Source organism: Syngnathus leptorhynchus, chromosome 2 (genome assembly GCF_054491065.1).
Source record: "Syngnathus leptorhynchus isolate UIUO chromosome 2, UIUO_Slep, whole genome shotgun sequence".
Taxonomy (NCBI): Eukaryota; Metazoa; Chordata; class Actinopteri; order Syngnathiformes; family Syngnathidae; genus Syngnathus; species Syngnathus leptorhynchus.
The window spans coordinates 21546100-21558733 of NC_141196.1; the positions used below are offsets into that span (position 1 = coordinate 21546100).

At 40.4% G+C, this 12634-nt stretch overlaps 1 protein-coding gene across 3 annotated transcripts in view; it reads right to left on the minus strand.

Annotated features, from left to right (window-relative positions):
- Positions 1-427: 427 nt before the first annotated feature.
- Positions 428-12634, minus strand: part of gria1a (glutamate receptor, ionotropic, AMPA 1a) — a 60882-nt gene continuing 48675 nt past the window's right edge. The window contains exons 12-16 of one of the 3 annotated variants that reach the window (XM_085938704.1): positions 11930-12128; positions 10827-11074; positions 7444-7558; positions 4212-4346; positions 428-821 (exon numbers count right to left, since the gene is read on the minus strand). In XM_085938704.1, coding sequence (XP_085794830.1) covers positions 654-821; positions 4212-4346; positions 7444-7558; positions 10827-11074; positions 11930-12128 — 865 coding nt within the window. In that variant the 3' untranslated portion in view covers positions 428-653. Of the gene's footprint in view, positions 822-4056; positions 4347-7443; positions 7559-8054; positions 8170-10826; positions 11075-11929; positions 12129-12634 lie in introns of all 3 variants that reach the window. The other 2 variants (XM_085938687.1, XM_085938696.1) reach the window with 2 other exon arrangements.

Sequence of the window (12634 nt, forward strand, 5' to 3'; positions counted from 1 at the left end):
GAATCACCTCAACCACTCATCGGTGCAAACCATATTCTTAAATCAATGCTACACAGAACACTTGGTCCTCCCCAACATATACATTGAAGTGTGAAAGAGTGCAGGCATGTGTCCAAAAAACTAAAATGAAATTCTTGTCACAAGTGTTTGTCTTGATCACCACATCAGTGCAAAGACACCCTCAGCCACCAGAAAGCATCTAGGTAGTACAGGGTCAGCAATCGAGGTGAAAATATTGCACGCGGACTAAAGTCAACAACTCCACTGCAATGGCACAACGCAGGTGGCACACTTAAGATATATTTTTTTTGCCCCACACAAAAGAACACGATTAAAAAAAAATTGCAAAATCACACCCAGATTCTTTATTGCAGCACAAATCCTGTCGTCTTTTTCTGCCCCCTCCCCCCCCCCCCCCCCCCCGAAAAAAGAAATCCACATATTAAAAATCTTTTGAGTCTCTGTAACTTGTAACGAACATTTGAAGAGTGCATTTTGGCAGTAAGTTAAATCTTGTTCCGGTCGGGCACAGCCAAGAAAATTGAAGGGTCAAACCACACAGCCACGATTTGTTTTGGAGATCATCAGAGTCTTGTGCTCTTCTTGTTCTACCCTGCCTCCTTGTAGCCACTCCCTTTCCCACGGTCAGGTGATCACATTCCTGAGGCACCCAGCCCTATGCCGGCAGTGTGGCTCATGCATGGCAGTGTCTGAATGGTCTTGGGGAAGTCGTGGGTGAGGAGTCGTCCATTTTCTCCTCCGCTCCCGTTACCGCTCATCCTGGTCAGGGTGGAGCATCGCATCGCGTCGTTAATGGATTGCTGTTGGACACAATACAATCAGACTGCAAATTAGAATGATCATATATGTTTGGACTACCAGATAACAAAAAGAAATGCAGTTGCCACTTTGACCTTATAAAATCTGTGTATTATTGATTTTTGCCTCCCTGAATATGATGCTGGCAGATGACAAAACAACAATTAATATTCCCAGTAGCACAGTGGGCTGTGAATTTTTTTGAACACGTTAGCCTGAACAAAAAGTCTTATTTTTATCAGAGAATACCATTTTGTGAGCGAGGCCATCCCAAAATTATAAAAATGATCAAAGTATATTAAGATTTCATGTTTAAAATTACACTGTGACATCTGAGTTTTTGATTTTTTTAATAGAAAAAGAGTTTCCCAAAATCAGCTATAGTCTTCCTTCCCTTGTTCCACTCCCTCAAGATCCATCAATCCATTGATCTATTATCTGTACCGCTTGTCCCCACGGGGGTCGCGGGCGTGCTGGAGCCTATCACAGCTGGCGGGGAACTGGTTGCCAGCCAATCGCAGGTCACACAGAGACGAACAACCAGTCGCACTTACACCTACGGGCAATTTTAAATGCTCAATTGGCCTACCAAGCATGTTTTGGCGATGTGGGAGGACACCCACACGGGCACGGGGAGAACAAGCAAACTCCACACAGGGAGGGCCGGAGGTGGAATTGCCCCCTCCTAACTGTGAGGTGGACGTCCTAACAGTGCGCCATGGAGCTGCCGTATTCATATGGGTAAAAAATGTATAACTTAGTTTTTGAGCTGGAACGGGTTAATCACATTGCCATTCATTTCAGTGAGAACCATAAGCACAACTTATGATCTTCTGGAGTAATAAACATGGTTACAGAAACCAATTTAGGTTGTAACCGACGTAACAAAATTTGGGCAAACCTAAGAGGGCTTTTATCGATCATGCACCTAGTATAATCAGAGTCTTTCATGAAGCCCAACTCCTTGCAAGACTGCAATTATGATTGTCCCTATTGGTTACCTCAGCTTCAGTATTGTTGATTAGATTTTTTTTTTTTGGTAGTCAAACCATGGCAATAAAGTGCTGAAGAAAGTGTGTGTATGAAGCAAGCTAAGGCTCCATTCATTGGAATAATTGCTCCATTAGGTGACGTCATGTCGGAACGGTTAGGTACGCTGTTTGTGGCTGCTGACGGTTTGGGAGCTGATTAATTTTCAACAAAGCACACATGATCTGGAGCAACCTCTGAGTGCTGTGCTGCAACTCGTGAATCACGCTAATGGGAACAGCATTGTTGTGTTCCGAGTCAGACAGCATAAAGGCACGGCAGCTTCTCAGCAATTTCATCAGCATACTGATCGAGTGCCCGTTTGTATGCTGATTAAAAGTAGATCGAAAAGATACCCTACAAAAAGGTCCCCCCTCCTGTTGTGCATTTTCTGCTTATTAAAAGAGAAGGTGAGCCAGAGAATGTCAAACGATTGTTGATTGATCACAGGATCAAATGACTAGTTCTGTATACTACGTGAAGGGAAACTTTTTGTCTAGCGGGAAATTAATAGCAACAAATTCATACTTTGAGACTTATGAAATGCAATAAGAAGGTTCTACATTAAAGCAGTGATGGAACACAGGCCTGCCTTATGGTATACATATAAAGAATGTTCAACCACAATGGGGACTGCTTTGCGAGACAGTCAGCAAAAAGAGCAGAAGGAGCAGGGGACAGATTTATTCAGAGTGACAGAAGTAGATAGATGCATCACTGTAATTCAAATTGCCTTTAAACCTTTCCTCCAACTTCAACTTCTGTCTACAGAGGTGTGTGTGTGTGTATGTGTGTGTGTGTGTGTGTGTGTGTGTGTACAAGGTACCGTATATTTCATACTATAAGCCGCTACTTTTTTTCAAATTTTGAACCCTGCGGCTTATAGTCCGGAGCAGTTTATAAAGGTTTTTTCCCCGTGATTTTTCTCATGACTAATACACTGATACACTCATAAAAAGGCTGTGGACCGCTGTTGCGCCGTTACGTGAATAAAAGTTATGCGTCCCTAAATAATCATGTCTTTCTTGACAATTATCTTTGTGTATATTCTCTTACAAAAGGTAATTAAACATTAAAACCTTACGCGATCATGCGGCGACTTTACATGCATATTCCAATCAGACACTGAGGCGGAAGATTTAGCTGGTTTCAGTGGACAGGAGGAAGACAAAAACGGCTCTCAGTGACTTTGTTGACTGGTATGTTTTTTTTTTACCCGCCTAGTTAGTGCTATTACTTCTGTGTTTACAACAAAATGTTGATGTTATTAAAACTTTAGCCCAGCTAGTGCTGTTACTTCCGTATTTACAACAAAATGTTAATGTTATTGAAACTTTAGCCCAGCTAGTGCTGTTACTTCCGTGTTTACAACGAAATGTTAACGTGATTAAAACTTTAAAAAGGCTTTCTGTCTTTCTTTGTCAATAACTCGTGTGCATGTGCGGCTTATAGTTTGGTGTGGCTTATATAAGTATAAAACAAAACAAAAATCACAAATTGTAGCTGGTGTGGTTTATAGTCCGGTGCGGCTTATAGCCCGAAATTTATGGTAATTTCACTCACATCATTGCAAATGACTGTCAATGTAAGAGATGTTTCAACAATCTTCTGCAAAAAGATAATGCTGAGTTTTGATGAGATTTCAATTTTGTTGTATTATATTTTACTTACATTATATTTTGCATAGGGAGGGAATATGAAATTTAGGATAATGCAGGAATCAAAATCAAACTTTATTCACACACTTTATTCACGTGAAGTGATTGTATTTCACTCAAGGGATCAAATTCCTCTTTTCAACAAAGCTTTTTGATTCTGTGATGTATGGTGCAATGAGTGTGGTGAAATGCCTTCTTAGAGATCTTTAAGTGAGCTTGGTTCAAGCTTTGATTTTGTCAGTGTGAAAGTTAATTTACCCAAGAGATAGATCATGTGATAGGAAGTTCTTTGTGTTAGGTCCTAAAATTAAACAGGTATGTGGGCAATTTTGAATTAAGTGATTAAGGACATCTACAGGCCATCAGTAACACGAAAACTTAGTGAGGGAGCGACAGGAGGAAGGAGAGGTACAGGAGAGCGTTTGAGCTGCGGTGGAAGCCGTGAAAGGCCCTACTGTGGCCACGGTTAGATGGGCGGTGGATGAGGAGGCGGATGTCATCATCATCATAATCATCATCATCATCATGGCTTAATCACAGCATTTCCTACCCCGTGGCTGTGCTCTGCCCTTATATCTTAACAGTGTTGTTGGCGTACAGGCCGTAGCTCTGCAGCTCTGTGTAGGGGGCGCTAGCACCACTGTCTAAGGCTGAGCAGTGAAAGGCCTGAGCAGCTGAGGCAGCAGCAGCTCGTGCGGTTGACACCTTCATTCGGCGTGACTCCGTCCTGGATTTGTAGCAGAACTCCACCAGCGCCACAAGCATGGCCAGGCCCAGGCCGCCAATCAGGATGTAGAAGACTCCGGCCACGTTGCTGAGGCTCAGAGCGCTTGTCTTGTCCTGAAGGGAGTGACAGGACGGGGGAGCCAATCGGTGAGCAGGGATTTTGGAGCATAGCAACAGACAACATTCACATTTATGCACTCATGATTGACTGAGGATGTTCCCACACACAAACACGCACAGACACTCGTGCACACGCACGCACACACACACACACACACACACACACACACACACACACACACACACACACACACACACCCACACACGCACACACACACCCACATACACACACAGAGCAAAGAGCAAAAATGCCTTCACTACATGACATACAGTTCTATACAGTTGTACATCCATATACTATAATCACTGGTCACAACATTAGGGACACTTCAATAAGAGCTCCAATCGAGATCCAATGGAAAACAATACAAAAATTCTCAATTTACAAAATTAGTTGGCCACTGGTGAACACAACACCAAACAGCTTGCATTTAAAGAGCAGGTCACGGTGTATCTAATGTTTTGACCAACGTCAGTGAGCATGTATTCATTCATACAGAAAGACGCAATCTATGTATACTATGAGACTTACAAATCAAGAGATGTCAATGGAAGTCACACACACATGCGCGCATACACACACACCTACGCACACACATACAGACATAAAAACACTGACAAACAAATATCACCATAAGTACATATTCAAGGCTTATCAGTGATACAATTTAAATGGATAACGCCATATTTTATCTCACAGCGATAAGGTAGATTCAGGTGACAATAACTACTCTCAGAACCACAAGCCCATCTGGATAAGTTGCATGTAAATGCAACATGTACTAAAGTGTTAATTTGATGGCAGATTTGGACTTCATAAGGACATATTAGAGCCACATGAGCCACAACCATTGTGCTGTGCAACATGCCTATAGCCACATTGGTAAAATCTGAATTGTGAGTTGTATTTGATCATTTGTCCAGCGATGACTAAATTAAATAATTATGTTTCACATGTTTCATGACACAGGCCACACATTAAATGTTGCCCCGTGCCTTACTAATATACATATATCTGTGAAATTACTCATTTTAAGCACTCAAACAGATTTGTGTTTTTACTATAAGTCTGTTTTATGGCTGAGTAATGTTGAGCTGCATATTGAAGCATTATACGGTATAATGAAGTTGAGTTTCATATTGGAAGGTTGTCAAATTATGTGTTGTGACGGCATGATAGGCTGCAGGTTATCAGACTAAACTGCAGCAACATGATGATTGTCAGAGTCAAATTCCTGCTGCCAAGCAAAATTTACGCTCATTAAATTATCTTCATGGGCATTTATAATCCCTCAAAATAAATGAGGTTCATTCCTCAACGCTATGCTGGTTGCCGGTTTGTTTTCTTGAGATAAACACAACTGGCGCATTTGTTTCCCAGCAACAAAAAGATGTGGGTATAAACAAGTACTGTTTGGAAATACAAGGTAGTGGGCAAATAATCTCCGAGACGTTTTTCATAAGAAAGTCTATCAAATAATAGAGAGAACTGGTTTCTTGCGGAGAATGAAACCAAAGTGCAAACACATGCGATATGACTCGGGGTTGAATTTACAGGCAATAGTGAAAGTACGAATTTGTTCAGCAGTCCAAGAAGTTAATCATATGATCTTTTGACCTTTGAGCAATTTTAGAAACTGAAATGCATGCATTTGCTTTGAAGTATTAATTACAGGATAGTAATGTTGACACAAAACAAAAACTGTATTTCAACTTATACAAAAAACTCTTCAACTATTTTTTAAACCTAAGCCACCATATTGCCAATAAAGTACGTGCCTGGATGTAAGGCAATCATTAAAATATTGTGAAAATGACAAATGGCTGAAATTTTTTTTTTTTTTAATAGAATCAAAATAAAAAATCCTTATATAATGAATCCTGCACAGCAGTTAAGTAACATCCAATTCTTTATGTTGGGCAACACTTTTAAGAATTGAATAGCAATTATTTAAATTGTATCATGTAGGTGCAGAATAACAAATTGTCATAAATATTTAACATGGCTGAAAACTATTTTAGGACATTCCCGCTCCCTACCCAAATTCATGAATAAAAAAAAAAGAAGTACAGTGGAGTCTCGGTTTTCGAACGTCCCGGATCTCGAACAAATCGGTATTCGAACAAAAGATTCAAGATTTTTTTGCTTCGAATGTCGGACAAAATTCGGTTGTCGAACCTCGCGAGATGAGCCGAGAGGAACAGCATGCCAATTGACTCCGTTCGTTATTACATTCTCGTTACTCTGAGGATTGCATCAACTCTAATCATGCCTCCAAAGGAAGCAAGTGGGACCAGTAAAGCCATCCTAAAACACAAAGACGCTGCTAAAGCAATGCAACAGTGAGGTCCACTTAAATTTTGGAAAGTACATCAGGACTTTAAAAATATTTTCTAAATTTTAGCGAGTGCAGTTGCGCGGTCGGCGGCGCGCTAAGGTTGCGCGTTCGGTGGTGCACTGTAGTTGCGTGACCGGAAAAAAATTAAGCTCCCTGCGCACTGAGGTCCACTTAAATTTTGGATAGTACATCACAACTTTAAAGATATTTTCTAAATTTCAGCGACCGCTCTGTTACAATAATGCGACCAGTGCGGTGCAGTTGCGCGTTCGGTGCTGGGCTGCAGTTGTGCGATCTGACAAAAAATGCACAAATGAAAAAATGCTTCAAAAAGGCGGGGTTTTTCTTTTAGCTTGGAACGGATTAAATTTTTTCCATTATTTGTAACGGGAAAACACGATTCGGAATTCGAACGATTCACTTCTCAAACAGCCTTCTGGAACGGATTGTGGTCGAAAACTGAGGCTCCACTGTAACTGATAGATTACAGTTAAGGTTGGAGGGAGTGACCGCCCCCCCTTTTAATTTTTCATAAATTTCAATATCGTCATAGAAAGTTACTTTAGGATCAAGAATTTTACATGGAAATAAATAGGACTATTGTCTTATATCCCGGCCAGTACTGTAGTAGCTATGGCAAGAGTGCACAATTGATCAGAGGCCTCTCGGCCTAGATTTGGGGCTGGGCTAGGATCAGGGCAGGGTTGTGCTGGGAGGTGCTGTGAGGAGACAGAATCAGGATAGAGACTAACCTTTCTTCCGGAGTCCTTGTTGCCACATTCCCCTTTATCGTACCACCATTTGTTTTTCAGTTTGTCTAAGACGGCTTGCTCATTGAGTTTCAACACCGCTAGGTTTACTGGGATTCTTCCAACCACAAAGAAATAACATAAATAACATATTATACCATGTTATTTTATGTTATTGATTCAGAAACATAGCAAAATACATTCACACGTTAATACTTGAGCTGCGCTACGGTTAAAGAAAGAAGAAAGTATCACATCACACAACATGCACACCCACACGCCCACACACATAAATACAGATGGCATAAACATCATTAGGAACTTTGGAATCAAAGTGATATGCATTAATACTCCATCTAGCTTGTTGTGCTTGCTCCCTAAGGCAGTAGATGTGTATTACTATATCACTTTGGGTAACCGGCACACTGCACACCCTCCTTTGATTCTGATTTGACCAAAGAGTTTTTGAACTGGATGCAGCATGTATTGTTTATATTTTTATGCCGGAACGGTATCGCAGTGAGGGTCTGCCGGTTACCCCCCTCCCCATACAAGTACCACGCACCCAGTGGTGGTGGTCGGTTAACCCCAGGGGTTATCAAACCGGCTCTGACCTTGGAGTCCCCGCCCCCGCTGCCGCACTCTCCCTTGTCGTACCACCACTTGTTTTTCAATTTGTCCAAGAGGCCCTGCTCGTTCAGTTTTAACACTGCCAGGTTTACAGGGTTTCTTGAAAATAATATGAAACGATAGCCATTAGGAAACACTCTACTGTAGGCGACAGAAATAAGGAGGTAAGAATCATGTGGTGGTGGTGGTGATTATGACAACATTGACTTATTTACTAATTGAAGCTCCTGCATGTAGCTACTGATATGAAGCAGGAGCCCTGGCTTTACGATGCACACATTTGGAATATGTGCGTTAATTGTACATCTGCAGTGGACTGAAATGCTGGATGCCCATAAAACAATCGAGTCAGGTTTTACCAAGGAGCGGGCTCAGAGGGAGACGCAGCAGACACTATAAATGGAGATGTCTTGGATGCGGAAGTCTGTCCACAGATGGCAATTTCCTTTCAGTGACGACAGCGTGTGGATCGCTATGGTAACCGCCAGATCGATATTCAACCCCAAACCGCCTCATAGTGTATCAAAGCTCACAAAGAATCATTTATCAGCAAAGCCAAATGTACTCGGGCCCTTAGAAAGACAGTCAGGTTTTTACTTGTGGAAAACAAGACTGAAGAAAATAATGGGACAGACTACAAATGATGTTTTGAATATCCATCATCATCATCATCCTCATTCAAATCATCTCCTTTGTGGCTGCACCCTCCCTCTGGTGAGTGAGTGTATTTCCTGTAGCTGACGAATGCAGACAAAGACACTCCTAACTCACAAATCATAGAAAAGAAGAATCCGCAATCAGACTTTGATTATGATGTGAATATCTGCCGTATTTTCCATCAAATTACTGACACGGCAGCTCTCACTGCAGCTAAATTTTTTTCCGTATCGTTCTTCCTTTCTGACTGGATGCAGGAAAGTCTTTATTTGCAAGCCTCAGTGTACAAAACAGCTGTAGGGAATACAATCACAATAGCCTCTGAATTGGTAAAACCCGTGAATTCTTTCTCAGTCTCGCACTTAGACAGAAAGAAAGAAGACAAAGTACATGGACATGGATGGTCAGGAAAGTCGTTTGTTTGATCACTAGGTTCAATACCATCTGATGTCCATTTAGGGAGGTGGGATGGGATTAACGGGCTGGCGGGCATGTTGGTGGCAGGAGATCATACATATTCAAAATGTTTGACAAGACATCAAGACAAATTAAGCAATGTATATCATCAGCAAAACTAGTCAGTGCCTTCTGCAAAAAAAAAAAGAGTTATGTCATCTGGGCAACAATGTACACATATTTTCAGTTTGTCAATAGGGATGGGCATTTCATTGTATTTTTGGCATAAGTCAATGTCAATTATTATCTTTTTTTTTCAACCTCTCTTTCTGTACGGTGTTCCCACTAGTTGAGTCCGAATCAAACGCACATCTACTGGTTACAGCGTAGTAAAGCACCGCATTTTGACTTGGTTGATACAAGACACGATGAATCAACAGCAATCAATGTTAGTTGAATATGCCCGTCCCTACTTTCCAAAAAATGCATGCATGTCATTATTTCTTCTTTACCTGAAAAACAACTTATTTGTGTTGTTTTTCAGATTAATAGAAACATACGTATGCATTGATGTTTTGCAAAAACGTATTTGTTGTCCACTGTGCTGAAAACATCAATTAAAAATCACAAATTGCTTCTGTGTGGTATCACCAATCTGTTTGTGGCACCTTGAAAGCAAAATGATTAAACACCACATAGGGAGAGAGCTTCTGAAGGTCCTCAGCAAATTTACTCCACAATGTAGATGACTTTATGACTTTGAAAAAGATTTCAACACTTGACTGGCACGATTGAATCTCATTCTAGTCCAATTTAAAAGATGCTGTGATTGAACTACTGAAAGCATTTCTTGTCAGTTTTATCTGACCTTTTGGCTGCGAATCAAGGTGGAAGCCCAAATGAATCCTTTGCAATTCTGAATGAAATTTCACCATATGGCTCCTTTCATTAAAACGAATGAGCCTTATTAGTTATGGATTAAAGGCATCAGATAGCACTGGCTGCAGCTCTCCCTCTCTGCAGCAGCAGAAGCATGAATGGTTGTTGATGTAATGCAAAATGGCAGCTGCTGCACTTGGACATCGATGGCAGAAGAGCATTCAGCATACATTATCATTAGTTACATCAATTATCACACTTAATAGGCCACATATTCAATTTGGTTGACTCGACACTCGCTGGTGTGAGCCCTGACTTAAGTGGGCAGGTGGCTGCGTGAATGTTCTTTTCACTGGCCTCCTGCTTTGAGGGCCTGTTGGCTTATGATGGACACATCTACCATAAATGTATGTGAATTTATCTCTGTGCATTAAGTGCGGTTGCATGACATGCCATAAAATTGAGAGGATAATTCATTCCCAAATCCACCAGAACCGCTCATAAGAAAAAAAAGTGTAATTCACTGAATAATATGATTGCTCAACTGCACTTAAGCAGGCGCTCACAAGTTTGAGTGTATTAATTCCTAAAGATACAACACTGTGTTTAAAGAAACAAACAGACCTGAACATACTTAAATTAAACAATGAATGTTCACTGCTCTGTAAATTAGTACATGCATAATCATGTCATGATAAGGCAATAAAAATGAAACAAAACAAAACAAATGGTAAAATAAAAATACATGATTTAGCTCATGCGCAAACTTAAATAAAAGCTTCCCTGAGCTTTTATTCAGCTTTGCTGCAGTGTCGGGGTTTTACCTGAGAGGGGATCCCTTAGGAGTGGCAATGCCATAACCTTTTGAGTCCAGATTCCCTCCTACTTTCATTGTGTCACAGGGCTTCCTCTGCTCTATATACTCATTCATGGTGGATTCCAGCAAGTAGGCATACTTTCCCTTGGATTTCCGAACTCTTATGACACCCTCGTCTGTGGTCTTGACAAAGACAGATGGGTCGGCAGCCTTCATGTAGGACCACATCTTCTCAAACACAGCGATTTTAGATCTCTAATGGAAATGATTAAACAAGTGTTAATCTGGGAAGGATACAAAGTCATTTGGAATATTCACATGCGGTACATTGTGTGCATCAACGAGTCTTTTCTTATGAAAATCTTCTTGAGCACAGTTGCATGCAACATACTAAATGTTGTTGCTGAGTACACAACACACACAATCTACTCACCATTTTATATGCTGCTTATTGTCATTAGGGTCTTGATATGGCCAGAGGTAAATCTTATAACCAACAACCATTCACACTCATATTCAAACCTATGGGCAATTTTGAGTCTTCAACTGACCGAGCATGCATGTTTTCGGAATGAGGGAGGAATTTGTAATACGCAGAGAAAACCTCATTCACCAATATACAATAGCTAAAAATGTAAATATTTTATTTTTGCAAATGTTAAGGGAGATACTTTTTAAAAAATATTTTTTCATAAATCAAGACATTAATTCCAAGGCACAATCTGAGCATGTAGGGAACTGATTATTCACCCATTTCACATTGTGCAGCGTGGCTTTTCTCCCCCCATTTAATAAGGCTGTGGAAATCGTGTTGATAAAAAAAAAAAAAAAACAAGATAAGAAAACCACTGATGTCAGAAATGTGTATTAACAATGCTAATTAAGGTCAGTTGGCAGGTTCTTCCAACTTGAGTGAATGAATACAGCTGCTTTGCATCATTCACCAACATTTGAACTGTTCTTTCTAAACCAAAAAAGATTCAATTAAATTTGAGATTATTTTGACAACATTGTCACCTGTTACATAAAAATGTTCAAAACCTGCAAAGAGATTGTGTGCAAATGCACACTTTGTAGTAAAGAAGATTTGTTTTGTTTTAAAGCTCTTACCCTGAAAAACTCTTTAGTTGAGCCAGCATCCAGTGTTCCATAGGCAATCTCTGTTTGCTTGGCTAAATCTTCAGCACTCTCTATAGGGGACACCATCCTCTCCACAGTTAGGAAAGCTGCCAAGTTGGCAGTATAGGATGAGATAATGATGAGGGTGAAGAACCACCAGACACCTCCCACAATGCGGCCGGACAGGGAGCTAAGATCAGAGAGATGACATCATATGATGGTCAAAAATTTGTGTTAAATAATAGAACGGTTAAACAGGCAGCATTTGTATTTGCTGTCTTGGTATAATAAAACTTGAAATATAATAATTATAACAATCTCCAAATTTCAGGAAATATTGGAGCATATAGACTTGAACTAGATCCAAGCAATATATAACTTCATATTTTCCTTCATATTCTATGTAATTTTAAAAATACATGTTTTGTGGGTTTTAAGTCCGGATAGTCAGTGTAAAACCTTTCACTTCTGCCTCCCCACAGTGAACATCTTAATTGTTTTGACAATGTGTTTTTGGTCCATTATCTAGATGAGGTTTTCATCATCCAATTCCAATTTGTTTGGTTGCATTTATATTTATTTCCAATCATGCTTTTGTAGAAAACTGAGTTCATTTTGCTGCTCCCATTATCTGATGAGCCTTTGTTTTTTATAAGGCCATGTCATCCCTGGCCTTACTATTTCCCTTTTTCATGT